The sequence below is a fragment of the Salmo salar genome, chromosome 13 (genome assembly GCF_965601325.2).
Source record: "Salmo salar chromosome 13, fSalSal1, whole genome shotgun sequence".
Lineage (NCBI taxonomy): Eukaryota > Metazoa > Chordata > Actinopteri > Salmoniformes > Salmonidae > Salmo > Salmo salar.
Genome location: NC_138303.1, coordinates 56,154,868 through 56,171,354, shown reverse-complemented (window position 1 = coordinate 56,171,354; position 16,487 = coordinate 56,154,868). Strand labels below are relative to the sequence as shown.

Here is a 16,487-nt window from a genome sequence, read left to right as displayed (position 1 = left end):
ACTGATCTATGTCGACCTCCTGGGTTTTATGTTGTTGCTTGTCTTAAAAGTTTTCTGCTGACCCCAAATCTTTTTGCAAACTGTTTCTATAGTTTTATTTCATATTCATATTCAGTGAACAAGCCAAAGCCTTCCTAGTTGCAGATTGTCTGGACTTTTCATAGGCCTTTGGCTAATTCTTCAACAACTGCCACTTCCAAATTCCCGTCTGTGTTTCTGATCTTCTGACAGAAAATGACTGCCTTCCTCGGTGAGGCCTTGTCAATGAAGTCCACGGTAGCAGTGACATACTGTGTTGCCTGTTTTGGCATACAGGCTTTAGCCTTTTTAAAGTTATTCTTTCTGGCAGATGGAAGCCCAACACCAGCACTGCTGTCAGCAAGGCTCTTTTAGAATGGTCGAGTTGCTTTCTCTGTTATTCTAATTTATCCTCTAGTTCCTTGAGATTAATTATCTTTGCCTCCAATTTCTGTTGTCCTTTCACCTGCTTTGTCTTTTCATTGTCCTGACAATATTTTTCCACATTTAAATTTCTTTCATGCTCCTCTTTTGACCTAGCTGCTCTCTGTTCAAGTTTATTGAAAGCCAGCTTTGCCTTCTTTTTCTATAATTCTGTTCTTGTTACTGTTTTTTCTGCTCATCGGCAGGACAGAGCAGCTACATCTAAGACCGCACTCAACGAGCTATTTAAGGCCATAAGCAAACAAGAAAATGCCCATCAAAAGCGGCGCTCTTAGTGGCTGGTTACTTTAATGCAGGCAAACACATCCATTTTCCCTCATTTCTACCAGCATGTCACGTGCAACCAGAGGGGGGAAAAAAACTCGAGACCACCTTTTACTCCACACACAGAGAAGCATGCAAAGCTCTCCCTCGCCCTCCATTTGTCAAATCTGACCATAATTATATCTTCCTGATTCCCGCTTACAAGCAAAAACTAAAGCAGGAAGTACCAGTTACTTGCTCAATACGGAAGTGGTCAGATGACGTGAATGCTACACTACAGGACTGCTAACACAGACTGGAATATGTTCCGGGATTCATCAAATGGCATTGAGGAGTATACCACCTGTCACCGGCTTCATCAATGTGCATCGACGACGTCGTCCCTACAGTGACTGTACATACATATCCCAACAAGAAGCCATGTATTACAGGCAACATCCGCACCGAGCTAAAGGCTTCAACTGCCGCTTTCAAGGAGCGAGCTGAAGGCTAGAACTGCCGCTATGCCCTCAGACGAACCATCAACCAACCACCATTCTGTGATCACGCTTTCTGTAGCCGATGTTAGTAAGACCTTTAAACAGATCAACATTCACAGAGCCGCAGGGCCAGATGGATTACCAGGACGTGTAATCAAAGTGTGCGCGGACCAACTGGTAAGTGTCTTCACTGACATTTTCAACCTCTCCATGACCATGCCTGTAATACCTACATGTTTGAAACAGACCACCGTAGTCCCTGTCCCAAGAAAGTGAAGTACTCATGTCGGTAGCCATGAAGTGCTTTGAAAGGCTGGTCATGGCTCACACCAACACCATTATGCCAGAAATGCTAGACCCACTCCAATTCGCATACCGCCCCAACAGATCCACAGATGACTCACTCCACACTGCCCTTTCCCACCTGGAGAAAAGGAACACCTATGAGAGAATGCTGTTCATTGACTACAGCTCAGCGTTCAAATACCATAGTACCCACAAAGCTCATCACTAAGCTAAGGACCCTGGGACTAAACTCCTTCCTCTGCAAATGGATCCTGGACTTCCTGACGGGCCGCCCCTAGGTGGTAAGGGTAGGTAACATCTGCCACGGTGATCCTCAGGGGTGCATGCTTAGTCCCCTCCTATACTACCTGTTCACCCATAACTGCGTGGCCAAGGACAACTCCAACACCATCATTAAGTTTGCAGACGACACAACAGTGGTAGGCCTGATCACCGTCAACGATTAGACCACCTTTTAGGGAGGAGGTCAGGCCAGGACAAGAACCTATCCATCAATGTGAGCAAGACAAAGGAGCTGATTTGGACTATAGGAAAAGGATGGCCAATCCGGCTGTCATTAACATCGATGGCTGCAGTGGAGCGGGTCCACATCACCAACAAACTATCATGGTCCAAACACACTGAGACAGTTGTGAAGAGTGCACGACAACGCCTATTCCCCCTCAGGAGATTGAAAAGATATGGCATGGGTCCCCAGTTCCTCAAAGTTCTACAACTACACCATCGAGAGCAACCTGACCAGTTGCATCACAGCATGGTATGGCAACTGCGCGGCATCTGACCGTAAGGCACTACAGATGGTAGTGCGTACGGTCCAGTACATTACTGGGTCCAAGTTTCCTGACATTCAGGACCTATATACTAGGCATGTCAGAGGAAGCCCAAAAAAATGTGTCCGACTCCAGTCACCCAAGTCATAGACTGTTCCCTCTGCTACCGCATGGCAAGCGGTACCAGAGCGCCAAGTCTAGGTCCAAAAGGCTCCTTGACAGCTTCAACCCCAAGCCGTAAGACTGCTGAACAATTAAACAAATGGCCACCCAGTGTATTTTACTTAGTTTTTACACTGCTTTAATTATCTACGGTATGCATAGTCACTTTACAAATTACCTCGACTAACCTGTAACCCCCGCACATTGACTCGGTACCGGTATCTCCTGTATATAGCTCATTATTATGTTCTTGTTACTTTTTAATTTTATTAGTTTATTTGGTAAATATTTTCTTAACCAACAATGCAGTTCAAGAAATAGAGTTAAGGGCTCGTAAGAATTTCCCGGTAAGGTTGTACCTGTTGTATTCTAACATTTTATTTTCTTGACACTCTCTGCTTTTTCTCTCGGCTTTGCTCTCAACTTCCGCATTCTCTGGGAAGCACTGGCATTATATATTTTTTCCGCTGCTGCCGTCTCCCTCTGCTTGAAATGTTCCTCGTTTTTAGCATACTATCAGCAAGGGACATCTCATGTCTATGTTTTGTTTCATCCTTTGACACAATTGACACAAACCATCCTGATTTCATTCTACAAGGTATGCTTTCTTTGCGGTAAACATTTTTTGGGTAAGCTTTTAGAAATGTATGTTTTGTATGCTCATGACACTCATGTTGCGCATGGTGATGGCTCTACGTACATAAGACTGTCACAAGTCAGCTAGTGTTCCACATTACTTTTTCCACATTTTGTGTTACAGCCTGAATTACATAATTTTTTTTGGTCTCTGGCCTGAACATAATACCCCATAATGTCAAAGTGGAATTGTTTTTTTTTAAATATTTTTTGACAAATTTAATGAAAAGCTGAAATGTCTTGAGTCAATAAGTATTCAACCCCTTTGTTATGGCAATTGTAAATAAGTTCAGGAGTAAAAATGTGCTTCACACCCACTCCCGTTGCCTGCTGCACTGCTGCTTGGAATCCACATGGTGATCTGTTCACCGTCTGCCCTGGCTTGTCGCCCTATGTCTTGTACAGGTACCCGCACCACACTACCCCCTCTCTCCCGAGCTTTCGCTCTCCTCCAGCACACAGGCACTGTTGGGGCGATTGACTCTGAACTTACAATGGCTAGCCCCAAGTTGTTGATATATTTTTTCTTGTGCATTTTGCTATTTGCCTCATGACTCCTGCATGCTTTGTTGACTATGAACTTTATTATTTACCCAACCATGGGACTCAGACTCTCTATTGGTTACACTGACTTTTGGCCCCCATCCTATTCTAATCACCTCTCGCCGGCTTTGTATTCATGTTACCTGATGAAATTGCTGTACAACATGATCTTGTTGCCATTCTAATGCACATTCAAATGTCATAAATCAGCACTGCAGAGCTCTCCCTGTCCTGTGCCGTGCTTTGATTGTATTACTGTTGATGATATCTGAAAATGTGCATGTACACGCTGGCCCATCTACTGTTGCTAGCCCCAATTCTGACTTGTGCTCTGATATCTGCTTCACTGACTTCTGCTCCCGTAAAAGCCTGGGTTTTCTGCACGTTAACACTAGAAGCTTATTACCTTAAATGGATCAATTGAAAGTGTGGGTTCACAGCTCCAATCCAGATGTGTTGGAAGAGTGTTTTGAATACTGATAACCTTTCTGGTTATAACCTGATACAGTCTTATACTCAGCTGCTCCCTCCCAGGATTTTGTGTTAAACGCTCAACAACAAAGCTTTTTTTAGTGTCCAACAAGCTTTCCCTGCCCTTAACCTTGTTCTGAACACCTCCAAAACAAAGGTCATGTGGTTTGGTTAGAAGAATGCCCCTCTCCCCACGGGTCTGATAACTACCTCTGAGGGTTTAGAGCTTGAGGTAGTCACCTCATACAAGTACATGGGAGTATGGCTAGACTGTACACTGTCCTTCTCTCAGCACATATGAAAGCTGCAGGCTAAAGTTAAATCTAGACTTGCTTTCCTCTATCGTAATCGCTCCTCTTTCACCCCAGCTGCCAAACTAACCCTGATTTAGATGACCATCCTACCCATGCTAGATTAAAGACGTAATTTATAGATCGGCAGGTAAGGGTGCTCTTTACCATTCGGCCATCAGATTTGCCACCAATCCTGCTTGTAGGACACATCACTGCGCACTATACTCCTCTGTAAACTGGTCATCTCTGTATACCTGTCGCAAAACCTACTGGTTGATGCTTATTTATTAAACACTCTTAGGCCTCACAAATACCCCCCCCCCCCATCTGAGATATTTACTGCAGCCCTCATCCTCCACATACAACACCCGTTCTGCCATTCAAATTCTGTTAAAGGTCCCCAAAGCACACGCATCCTTGGGTCGCTCGTCTTTTCAGTTCGCTGCAGCTAGCAACTGGAACAAGCTGCAACGAACACTCAAACTGGACAGTTTTATCTGTCTCTTCATTCAAAGACTCAATCATGGACACTTACTGACAGTTGTGGCTGCTTTGCGTGATGTATTGTTGTCTCTACCTTCTTACCCTTTGTGCTATTGTCTGTGCCCAATAATGTTTGACCCTGTTTTGTGCTGCTAACATGTGTTGCTGCCATGTTGTGTTGCTATCATGTTGTCATTTTGTGTTCCTACCATCCTGTGTTGCTGTCTTAGGTCTCTGTAGTGTTGTGTGTTTTGTCCTATATTTTCATTTTTAATTCCAGTCCCCGCAGCAGGCCTTTTGCCTTTTGGTTGGCCGTCATTGAATTTGTCATAACAATTTGTTCTTAACTAACTTGCCTAGTTAAATAAAGGTTAAATAAAATAAAGTGAAATGGATTCTCTGTTTGCAGCAATAGTGTTGAATATGATTTTTTTTCTTTAAATGACAACCTCATCTCTGTACCCCACATACAATTACAGTTGAAGTCTGAAGTTTACATACACTTAGGTTGTTGTATAATTAAAACTCATTTTTCAACCACTTCACAAATTTCTTGTTAAGAAACTATAGTTTTGGCAAATCGGTTAGGACATCTACTTTGTGCATGACACAAGTAATTTTTCCAACAATTGTTTACAGACAGATTATTTCACTTATAATTCACTGTATCACAATTCCAGTGGGTCAGAAGTTTACGTACACTAAGTTGACTGTGCCTTTAAACAGCTTGGAAAATTCCAGAAAAGGATGTCATGGCTTTAGAAGCTTCTGATAGGCTAATTGATATAATTTGACTCAATTGGAGGTGTACCTGTGGATGTATTTCAAGGCCTACCTTCAAACTCAGTGCCTCTTTTCTTGACATCATGGGAAAATCCAAAGAAATCAACCAAGACCTCAGGAAGAAATGGCAGACCTCCACAAGTCTGGTTCATCCTTGGGAGCAATTTCCAAACGCCTGAAGGTACCACGTTCTTCTGTACGAACAATAGTACGCAAGTATAAACACCATGGGACCACGCAGCCATCATACCGCTCAGGAAGAAGTCGTGTTCTGTCTCCTAGAGATGAACGTACTTTGGTGCAAAAAGTGCAAATCAATCCCAGAACAGCAGCAAAGGACCTTGTGGAGATGCTTGAGGAAACCGGTACAAAAGTATCTATATCCACAGTAAAACGAGTCCTATATCGACATAACCTGAAAGGCCACTCAACAAGGAAGAAGCCACTGCTCCAAAACTGCCATTAAAAAAGCCAGACTACGGTTTGTAACTGCACATGGGAACAAAGATTGTACTTTTTGGAGAAATGTCCTCTGGTCTGATGAAACAAAAATAGAACTGTTTGGCTATAATGACCATCATTATGTTAGGAGGAAAAAGGGGGAGGCTTGCAAGCCGAAGAACACTATCCCAACCGTGAAGCACGGGGGAGGCAGCATCATGTTGTGGGGGTGCTTTGTTGCAGGAGGGACTGGTGCACTTCACAAAATAGATGGCATCATGAGGAAAGAAAATTATGTGGATGCATTGAAGCAACATCTCAAGACATCAGTCAGGAAGTTAAAGCTTGGTCACAAATGGGTCTTCCAAATGGACAATGACCCCAAGCATACTTCCGAAGTTGTGGCAAAATGGCTTAAGGACATCAAAGTCAAGGTATTGGAGTGGCCATCACAAAGCCCTGACCTCAATCCCATAGAATATTTGTGGGCAGAACTGAAAAAGCATGTGCGAGCAAGGAGGCCTACAAACCTGACTCAGTTACACCAGCTCTCTCAGGAGGAATGGGCCACAATTCACCCAACTTATTGTGGGAAGCTTGTGGAAGGCTACCCGAAATGTTTGACCCAAGATAAACAATTTAAAGGCAACGCTACTGAATACTGATTGAGTGTATGTAAACTTCTGACCCACTGGGAATGTGATGAAAAAAATAAAAGCTGAAATAAATCATTCTCTGAACTATTATTCTGACATTTCACATTCATAAAATGAAGTGGTGATCCTAACTGACCTAAAACAGGGAATTTTTACTAGGATTAAATGTCAGGAATTATGAAAAACTGAGTTTAAATGTATTTGGCTAAAGTCTATGTAAACTTCCGACTTCAACTGTATCTGTAAGGTCCCTCAGTCGAGCAGTAATTTAAAACACAAAATCAACCACGAAGACCAGGGACGTTTTCTAATGCCTCCCAAAGGTGGTCACCTATTGGTAGATGGATATTTTAATAAAAAAAACAGACATTGAATATCCCTTAGAGCATGATGGTGAAGTTATTAATTATACTTGGGATGATGTGTCAATACACCCAGTCACTACAAAGATAGACGCCCTTCCTAATTTCACCATGGGGCCAATGTTGACTTTAAAACAGAGTTTAATGGCTGTGATAGGAGGGCTCTAAGGATGGTCTACAACATTGTAGTTACTCCACAATACTAACCTAATTGACAGAGTAAATAGGATGCCTGTACAGAATAATAATATTCCAAAACATGCATCCTGTTTACAACAAGGCATGTAAGTAATACTGCAAAAAAAATGTGGCAAAGCAATTACTTTTTTTGTCCTGAATACAAGTGTTATGATTGGGGCCAATACAACCCATTACTGAGTACCACTCTCCATATTTTCAAGCATAGTGGTGGCTGCATCATGTTATGGGTATGCTTGTAATGAATGGTTAAGTACGGGGGAATTTTCAGGATAAGATTTTTTTTAAATGGACTGGAGCTAAACACAGGCATAATCCTAGAGGAAAAGCTTGTCTGCTTTCCACCAGACGTTGGGAGATTAATTCACCATTCAGCAGGACAATTATAACAATGCCAAATTTACACTAGTTGCTTACCAAGAAGACAATGAATTTTCCTGAATGGCCTAGTTACAGTTTTGACCTAAATCTACTTGAAGATCAACTACCAAATTAAGAGGTTTAAGAATTTCGGAAATAACAATGGGCAAATGTTGCACAATCCAGGTGTGGAAAGCTCTTAGAGACTTAACCAGAAAGACTCACCGCTGTAATCGCTGCCATAGGTGCTTCTGGTAAGTATTGACTCGAGTGGGAATAATTATGTATTTTAGATATTTCTGTATTTAATTTTCAATAAATGTGCAAAAATGTCTAAAAACATGTTTTCACTTTGTCATTTGGGTATTGTGTGTAGAAGAGTGAGGGGGAAAAAGTAATATTTAATCCATTTTGAATTGACTGTAACACAAAGTGTGGAATAAGTCAAGGGGTATGAATACTTTCTGAATGCACTGGATATCTACCTGACATATGCTGAAGGCATGCATGCTGAGTGTTTTGGAAAAATGTCCAACCTCAATTTGCAACAGTTCTGTAGAATGATCCACTACTTATGGGCCCTGGTCAATAGTGGTGCAGTAAATAGGGAATAGGGGGTCATTTGGGACACGAACCTTCTGCTCCTCATTTATCTGTATGGATTTACAGGTCTCTGTAGATATTGTAATCAACTGTTTTTGCTTGGGGTGTACAGTCTAGGGAGGAAAGTAAGAAGCAAGCCCTGGCTGCTAAGCGTGAGAAGCGTAAGGAGAAACGCAAGAAGAAGAAGGAAGAGCAGAAGAGGAAGCTGGAGGAGGAAGAGGCCAAAGTAAAGGAGGAGGACCTGGAGTTACAGGACCAGGACCAAGACTCCTCCGAGGGTGAGCACCTATTTACCAACTCAACCTTTACAGCCTATAATAGCTTATTCCAGCTTCTGATATCAGCGTTGTATTGCTGTTTAAGATGACCTTTTTCCTAGATAAACTGTGTCTCTGTCTGCGTGACTGAAGGGATATTGAAGTCACAATTAAACAAGCTACTCATTTATTTACAGCCTGTTTTGTTTCCCTATTATAACTGAAAGAAGAATATACTGAACACTTATATAAACGCAACATGCAACAATTTAAAAGATAGCTTTGCTGAGTTACAGTTCATGTGAGGAAACCAGTCAATTTAAGTAATTTCATTAGGCCCTAATCAATGGATTTCACATGCCTGGGAATACAGATATGCATATTTTGGTCACAGATACCTTTAAAAAAAATGGGCCTTGCATTGGTTCTCAGGATCCCGTCACGGGGTATTTCTGTGCATTCAAATTGCCATATTTGAAATGCAATTGTGTTCGCTGTTTGTAGCTTATGCCTGCCCATACCTTAACCCCACCGCCACCATGGGGCACTCTGTTCACAACGTTGACATCAGCGAACCGCTCGCCCACACAACGCCGTACATATGGTCTGTGGTTGTGAGGCCGGTTGGACGTACTGCCAAATTCTCTATAATAATGTTGGAGGAGGCTTATGGTAGAGAAATTAACATTCAGTTCTCTGGCAATAGCTCTGATGGACATTCCTGCAGCCAGCATGCCAATTTTTTTTCTTCAGCTCATGATACATGGGACCAACACTTTACGTGTTGTGTTTATTTTTTTGTTCAGTATACATCTCAACTGAGACAAAGCCACCCAGCGTCTTTCTAATGACCTTAAATTATTTTTTTTATGTTAATTTACAATTGTAAAATAAGGGTAAATAACATTTTCCTTCCTTGTCTCATGGTTTGCCTTCCCTGTGGCTCAGTTGGTAGAGCATGGTGTTTGCAACGCCAGCATGGTGTGTGCAACGCCAGGGTTGTGGGTTCGATTCCCACGGGGGGCCAGTACAAAAAAAAATAAAATGCATCAAATGTATAAAATGTATGTATTCACTACTGTAAGTCGCTCTGGATAAGAGCGTCTGCTAAATGACTAAAATGTAAATGTAAAATGTCTGTGTAGACGGCGATGTCCCCATTGACCCGCCCAGCGCTACCACAACCACCACCATTGGCATCTCAGCCACCTCCAGCACCTTCACCAACGCCTTCGGCAAGAAACGAGCCAATGTGACGACCACGCCCAGCACCAACCGCAAGAACAAGAAGAACAAGACCAAGGACTCCCCCAGCGAGCCCATCATCCTGCAAGACCCCCAGGTGGCGCTGGCTCAGCAGAAGGCTAACAAAAACAAGATCCACGGGGAGCCCAGGGGTGGCGGGGTGCCGGGTGGAAGCGACTCGGACAACTTGGACAGTACCGACTGCAACAGCGAGAGCAGCAGCGGAGGCAAGAGCCAGGAGCTCAACTACCTACCGGACCTGCCCTCTTTGTCTTCCTCCTGCTCTTCATCGTCTGCTCCCTCAGTGGTGAGCCAGCAGCCCCAGCCGGTCCCTGAGAAGAGGCAGTGCACATCACTGCACAGCTCCCGAGACGACAAGATCACTGTGTCCATCTCCAAACCACACCATAAGTAAGTGGCTAGTCTTTTTTGCTCCACTGCTGTGTATCCAAACTAAAAATATAACCTTTTGTTAGTCCTTTAACTAGTATACTGCTGTAGTGGTAAAAATAGAACCTTTGTTAGTTTGTTTTCTCTGGCTTTAGTGCAAAATGCAGAAAGGACACATGCAGGATTCTTCCATCTGAATTGTTTTAGGTACACCGCAGGGTTCTCTCAAGTTTATTATTCCGTATTCTTTCTTCTCAGAATCCATGACCGCATAAACGACTTGACGCCCAGTTCCCTTCCCTCCTCGTTCAGAACCATTTCACTGCCAGTCACCTCGCCCATCAGCAAGATGAACCTCACCAGCCCCAAGAGGGGCCAGAAGAGAGAAGAAGGCTGGAAGGAGGTGGTGCGAAGGTGGGTTGGCTCACAGGAATGTGCCTCAAATCAAACAGTCTCTACTGTAGTTACTGTTATGCATAAAGACAGTAGGAGTACAGTATGTCCCTGTTTAGCATCTCCATTGCTTTAGTTTGTAATGTATAACAATCAACTGCCACTGGTATCTACTACATAGTTGTGGAATGTAAAGACATATGACACATATATATTAATTGAATTGCTTGTGTTTTTTCTCAGGTCAAAGAAGCTGTCGGTGCCTGCCTCTGTGGTGTCTCGGATCATGGGCAGAGGTGGCTGTAATATCACTGCCATTCAGGATGTGACCGGTGCTCACATCGACGTGGACAAACAGAAGGACAAGAATGGAGAGAGGATGATCACAATCAGGTTAGACCAGCCCACTGTTTACTGCTTTCACAGAACAGTCTGTCAGTATATCATATCATAGTCATTTTTACTGTCTGACACACACCTGCTTTTCTTCCTTTCCCTCTGGTCTTTCAGAGGTGGCACAGAGTCGACTCGACACGCCGTGCAGCTGATCAGCGCCCTGATCCAGGACCCAGCCAAGGAGCTGGAAGACCTGATCCCCAGAAACCACATCCGCGCCCCTGGCACCAGCACCAAGATTGGCTCCACCTACACCACCTCCACAGGGGCCACCAACACTACGGCGGCTGGCTCCAAGGGCCTGGCATCAGTGTTGCCGTCGTCCGCTGTGTCCTTCCAGTCGTCCTCCGTCTCTCAACAGGGAGGGAAGATGGGGAAGAACCTGTCTCCTGGAGTGAGGCCCCCTTTTGTTTCACTTCCTCTGGCGTACTCCAACCCCCACCTGGCCCTGCTGGCCGCCCAGACCATGCACCACATCCGACACCCACGCCTGCCCATGGCACAGTTCGGTGGCACCTTCTCTCCGTCGCCCAACACCTGGGGCCCGTTCCCGGTGCGTCCCGTCAGCCCCGCCAGCACTAACAGCTCTCCCAAGCACAACGGGACCACTGCTCCCCGGCCCTTGGCTGCCTCCGCTGCCCATCCAGAGTACACAGCCCCTACCTTTATAGCAGGCCCTGCAGCCACCGCCTCTCCCTCCAGATCTGCACCCTCTGGCACCCCCATGCCCTCCTCTGTCAGGAAGCAGCTCTTCTCTGGTGAATCAAAGACGGCCAGCATGGCAGTGGTCACCTCGATCATTAGTGGTGCGCCCGCTATGCAGGTGGCCGCTGCACCCCCCACCACGCCCTCTACCCCACCCTCCCCTCCTGTGCCTATCGCCCCACCTGCACAGCAGCTACTCATTTCCAAGCCAGAGCCTGCTGGCTGCGCCACGCCTGGTAAAGAGAAGTCCCTTCCAGACACAGCGGCACCTGTCCAAGGTGGAGCATCTGAAGGCTCCAACTCCACCGGCCCCATGCACTTCACAGCTCCCACTGCTCCACCACCACTGCCCTCCCAGCAGCCAGATAGCCGACAGCAGCAGCAGCAGCCCCTCCCCTCCTCCTCCAGCACAGAGCCCAGCCTCCGGGCCGCCCAGCCTCCCTGCTCCCTCCTGCCCACGTCTCGCTCTGCACCAGCAGGGGGCAGCACGGTCACACACACCAGCAGCACTTTACCTCACTACGCATTGCCTGCTCCCTCACGCATGCAGCCCTCGGCCCAGTTCTACCCCATGGCAGCTGGGGCATCTCCACAGGAGCACCAGTCTGTATTTGTACCCTCTGGAGCATCCCAGGAGCCACGTCAGAAACCGCAGCATGCCAGCCAGGGCATGGCAACCCCCTCCATGCAGCAGCAGATGTCCTCCAACATGGGCATGATGAACGGCTCCCAGATGCACATCCACGGGGGCAAGGCCCAGCAGCTGCCCCCCAACTACGGCCCCACAGCCCTCTTCAACCATTTCAGCAGCATGTTTGACAGCAACCAGGTGGGCAACAACCAGGTGTGGGGAGCATGTCACCTGCCTGCCCGGACCCCTCCTGAGCAGCCTTACACCGCTCCGCCGGCCTATATAGGGGGCATGGGACAGATGGAGAACGTGGTGCCCCCTCCTGATGGCTCCAAGGCACCAGGGTTCCGCTGTAACACCCAGAGGATTGTCACCAGTCCAATCGGTAAGCAACAAGGACCATAAAGACTCCACCACACAGACACACACACAGACATAACCCATAGCTCCATGGAGTCCAACTCCAAGACAATACTTTTGTTCCATAGAAACAAAAAATAAACTGATTCCACAAAGCAGTACTCTTCACATATATATATACACACACATACATACATGAATGAACTGACAAAATAAAGGAAACGCCGACATTAAAGTGTCTTAATAGGGCGTTGGACCACCACTAGCCGCCAGAACAGCATCAATGAGCCCTGGCATTGATTCTACAAGCGTCTGGAACTCTATTGGAGGGATGCGACACCATTCTTCCACAATAAATAATAATTAGATGGTGGTGGTAAACACTGTCTCAGGCGCTACTCCAGAATCTCCCATTAGTGTTCAATTGGGTTGGGATCTGGTGACTGAGACGGCCATGACGTAAGGTTTACATTGTTTTCATGCTCATCAAACCATTCAATGACCACTTGTGCCCTGTGGATGGTTGCATTGTCATTTACCTTGCCCTTTAAGGGGTTGAGTGGACCTAACCCATGCAAGGAAAATGCACCCAACACCATAGGAACCAGAACCCTAATTTATTTACTCAACTGCTTCCTTTATTTTGGCAGTAACCTGTATATAGACAGACTAGTTCAGTTTATTACAGTGGTTTGTGCCTACATCATTTAACCGGGTCAGTTGAACTCTTTGTTTCAGGAATGCACCCAATGGACCCTTCGGGAAACTCCATCTCTTCGTCTGCTGCTCTGACTAGCTTCGCCACCAGTATTTCTTGCAGTCCAGTGTACCTGCAGGGTCCGGCCTCCGTGGGCACGCCCTCCTTCAGCCGCCAGCACTTCTCTCCTCACCCCTGGAGCGCCTCCACCTCCTGTAAGAACACAACACAGGGAGAGGGAACAGGGCCGTTGCTTCATAGATGTTCTGTGCCCCCCCCCCCCTCCTGTTTTTTGTTGTTTTGTAAACAAAGTACATTAGCTTCATTGTCTACTGTCAAGGTGGGACACAGAGACAGTCACTTGGTAAAAGAATGAAAGTAAATGTAGCCAAATCAAATGATTTAATCTGATTTTATCCTAAGTATTTGATTAATCTAACATTTGGAAAGTTAACAAGCCAAGCCTTTTCCCCTCCCTCAGGTGAGTCCCCAGTGCCCTCTGTGTCATCTGGGGGCTCGTCCCCTCTCTGTTCATCCATGGTGACCACGGCTCTGATTCAGGCTAAGCCCAGCAGCAATAGCCAGCAAGACCGCAAGGTGCCCCCTCCCATCGGCACCGAGCGCCTGGCACGTATCCGCCAGACGGGCTCTGTCAACCACGCCATGCTCACTGCCAGCTACACACCGCCTGTCGGACAGGGGGGCATCTGGTCCTTCGGAGTGGGCAGTGCTTCTGGTGAGTGTTCAGGGTGAAGGTGGATGGGGTTAGTGCACAATGGATAGATGTAGACCTGATCATCTTTTAACTTCAGAGTCTTAAGATGTTTCTTGTAAGGTTTTGAACTATATTGTCAATGTCTTCTGTGTCTTCAAATGTTTTTTTTTACATGACGATTAACTCTCACACCATCCAAAATCTCAGTCCTCCCCTCCTCTTACCCTCCACCTTCAGAGGCGATGTCGGGCTGGTCTCAGCCCCTGATGGGCGGTCACGTGATGCACCAGCAGATGCAGGAGCAGAGTGCTTTCTCCCAACACCAGGCCATGGAGCGGGACGACACGGGCATTGTGAACCCCTCCAACACCTTCCATCAGCCCATGCCCACCAACTTTATGGACTTCCCAAAGGTAACGGACACCGCTAAGTAGTTGGTGCAAAGATCTCCTGGTGCGAGTGATCCTATGTGATCTATCACAAAAACAAAATGTTTACCACTTCTCTCTCTTATTGTCCTTTCGAGGGTTTGCCAATATCAATGTATGGCGGGACGATGATTCCTCCCCACCCTCCTATGGAAGAGGCCCCCGGGGGCCCCGTGTACAACGGGCTCCATAACGCTGACCCTGCCTGGAACCCCATAATGAAGGTGGTCTCTAACTCTGCAGATAACTCAGACCCCCAGCAGGTAAGCACTCCCGTAAACATTCTTCACTTATTTTCACCATTACTCAGTCCTCACTGTTGTGGTTTTGTAGCTAAGTGATGAAAACTTGTCGTTTTAGGTCTGGCCTGGGACTTGGGCCCCGCACGTTGGGAATGTGCACCTGAATCATGTCAACTAAACACGCGGCCATGAAAGCATAGGACCAGTAACAAGACTCATACACGTTTAAGAGAACCAGATAATTACATAATATTCAACGATATTAACCTAGGGTGTGTCCAGAAAGGAGGAATTGGATGGTTGGACACCATTTTGATGTGCCTAACTAAAAAGACAAATCCAGTGTGGGCTGTAATGTGTTTACCAATGTCTATGAACAAACCGATTTGCCTGTTCAACAGGATCCATTCTCTGCGTAGTATAGCCATTATTTTGACTTTAAAAGCCCCACATGAATTGTTCTTGGTCTGCAGGGCTCTACAGGACTGTACGCTATTTATACTCAGCCCAAGAACTAGGTGATAACATAAAGAGATAAATCAGACCTTTTAGAGTGGTAAATACATGTATAATTGTTTACATACTAAAAAGGGTTCAAATGAGAGTACATTTCATGTCGTATAGTGGCTCTACTTTACGTAGCCTGTATTAATGTGAAATATTTACCTTAATATTCAATAAAAAAGACGGAACTGTACCATCTTCGCCTTTCTATTCTTATTGCATTAACGTCATGACATACACCTCATGATTCTCCATACACTTGTTGATTTGAAGTGTCCTTGGTCTGTAGACTTCAGTGTCATGTTTACTCATGATGATGTCATCACTCATTGACTGCATATTCTGGCAGGGGGTTCTATTTATCATCTTGTAACTGTCTTGCATGCATCAAAAAGTTTCCACAAGAGACTGCAATCTGGCAATTATTTTACATTCAATAGAGCCCCACCAGCAATAAATTGTCTACCCAGATAACACCCAAAAGCTCAGTATGTTTTGACAGATTACTACAGTATCTCGTTATCCTGTTTAAATGGATAATGGCTCATCTGCCTTGTTTTTGAATAAGATGTATTTTGATTGTAAACAAGTAAGGCTGAGGATGTTTGAGTAACTTTTTTTCTTTCAAAACAACCAAGATTGACTGGGAATGACATTTAATGAGACGACTGTCACACAATCTGAGAAAATAAAGCAGTCTTGGATGATAACACTTTGAATAACATTGTCACGACGTCACATAGACAAATAAATAGGTGACATCAAACTTTTATTTCCTAGTCCTCATTTACACAGTACACAAAGATCTAAACGGTCCGCCAGCCCCATTAAATCATGAGACTTGGTTCATTTCCATTCATACTGAGTCAACAATGTTATTGTGAGCTGTAAAAGGTATTTTAGCGCAGTTGTATCATAAATAAGTAAGGTGTGATTGCGACACCGAAACTAAACCATGCCTCTCATCAGCAGCTTTTTCATAAACACCTGCACGTGCCTCTCAGAGCATATTGAGTATGTCAATCTTGACGTGGTGTGTGTCTCCCAGCGGTCCCGTGTTTCCAAACAAACTTTCGAGTTGGCGCAGCATTAGTTGACTATAGGCCAGAGTTGACATTGATCAGCAATAATTTGGCCAGGCTGTTTTTGTTTTGGAACTTTTAATTCCTTTTATATAACTTATTTGTTTATTCATCGACTTTCTGCAATGTCTTCTAATTGTAACTGCAGCATAGGCCTTAACTGCCCTATT

At 45.3% G+C, this 16,487-nt stretch overlaps 1 protein-coding gene across 8 annotated transcripts in view; it reads left to right on the top strand.

Moving 5' to 3' along the window:
* LOC106567420 (ankyrin repeat and KH domain-containing protein 1) overlaps window positions 1-15,428 on the top strand; it is a 68,874-nt gene extending 53,446 nt beyond the window's left edge. For 5 of the 8 annotated variants that reach the window (XM_082960214.1, XM_082960211.1, XM_082960209.1 and 2 more), the window contains exons 25-34: window positions 8,385-8,550; window positions 9,675-10,185; window positions 10,423-10,578; window positions 10,801-10,950; window positions 11,068-12,674; window positions 13,388-13,561; window positions 13,828-14,082; window positions 14,269-14,474; window positions 14,588-14,752; window positions 14,850-15,428. In XM_082960214.1, coding sequence (XP_082816340.1) covers window positions 8,385-8,550; window positions 9,675-10,185; window positions 10,423-10,578; window positions 10,801-10,950; window positions 11,068-12,674; window positions 13,388-13,561; window positions 13,828-14,082; window positions 14,269-14,474; window positions 14,588-14,752; window positions 14,850-14,909 — 3,450 coding nt within the window. In that variant the 3' untranslated portion in view covers window positions 14,910-15,428. The remainder of the gene's footprint in view (window positions 1-8,384; window positions 8,551-9,674; window positions 10,186-10,422; window positions 10,579-10,800; window positions 10,951-11,067; window positions 12,675-13,387; window positions 13,562-13,827; window positions 14,083-14,268; window positions 14,475-14,587; window positions 14,753-14,849) is intronic. The other 3 variants (XM_082960210.1, XM_014136647.3, XM_082960212.1) reach the window with 1 other exon arrangement.
* Window positions 15,429-16,487: the final 1,059 nt, after the last annotated feature.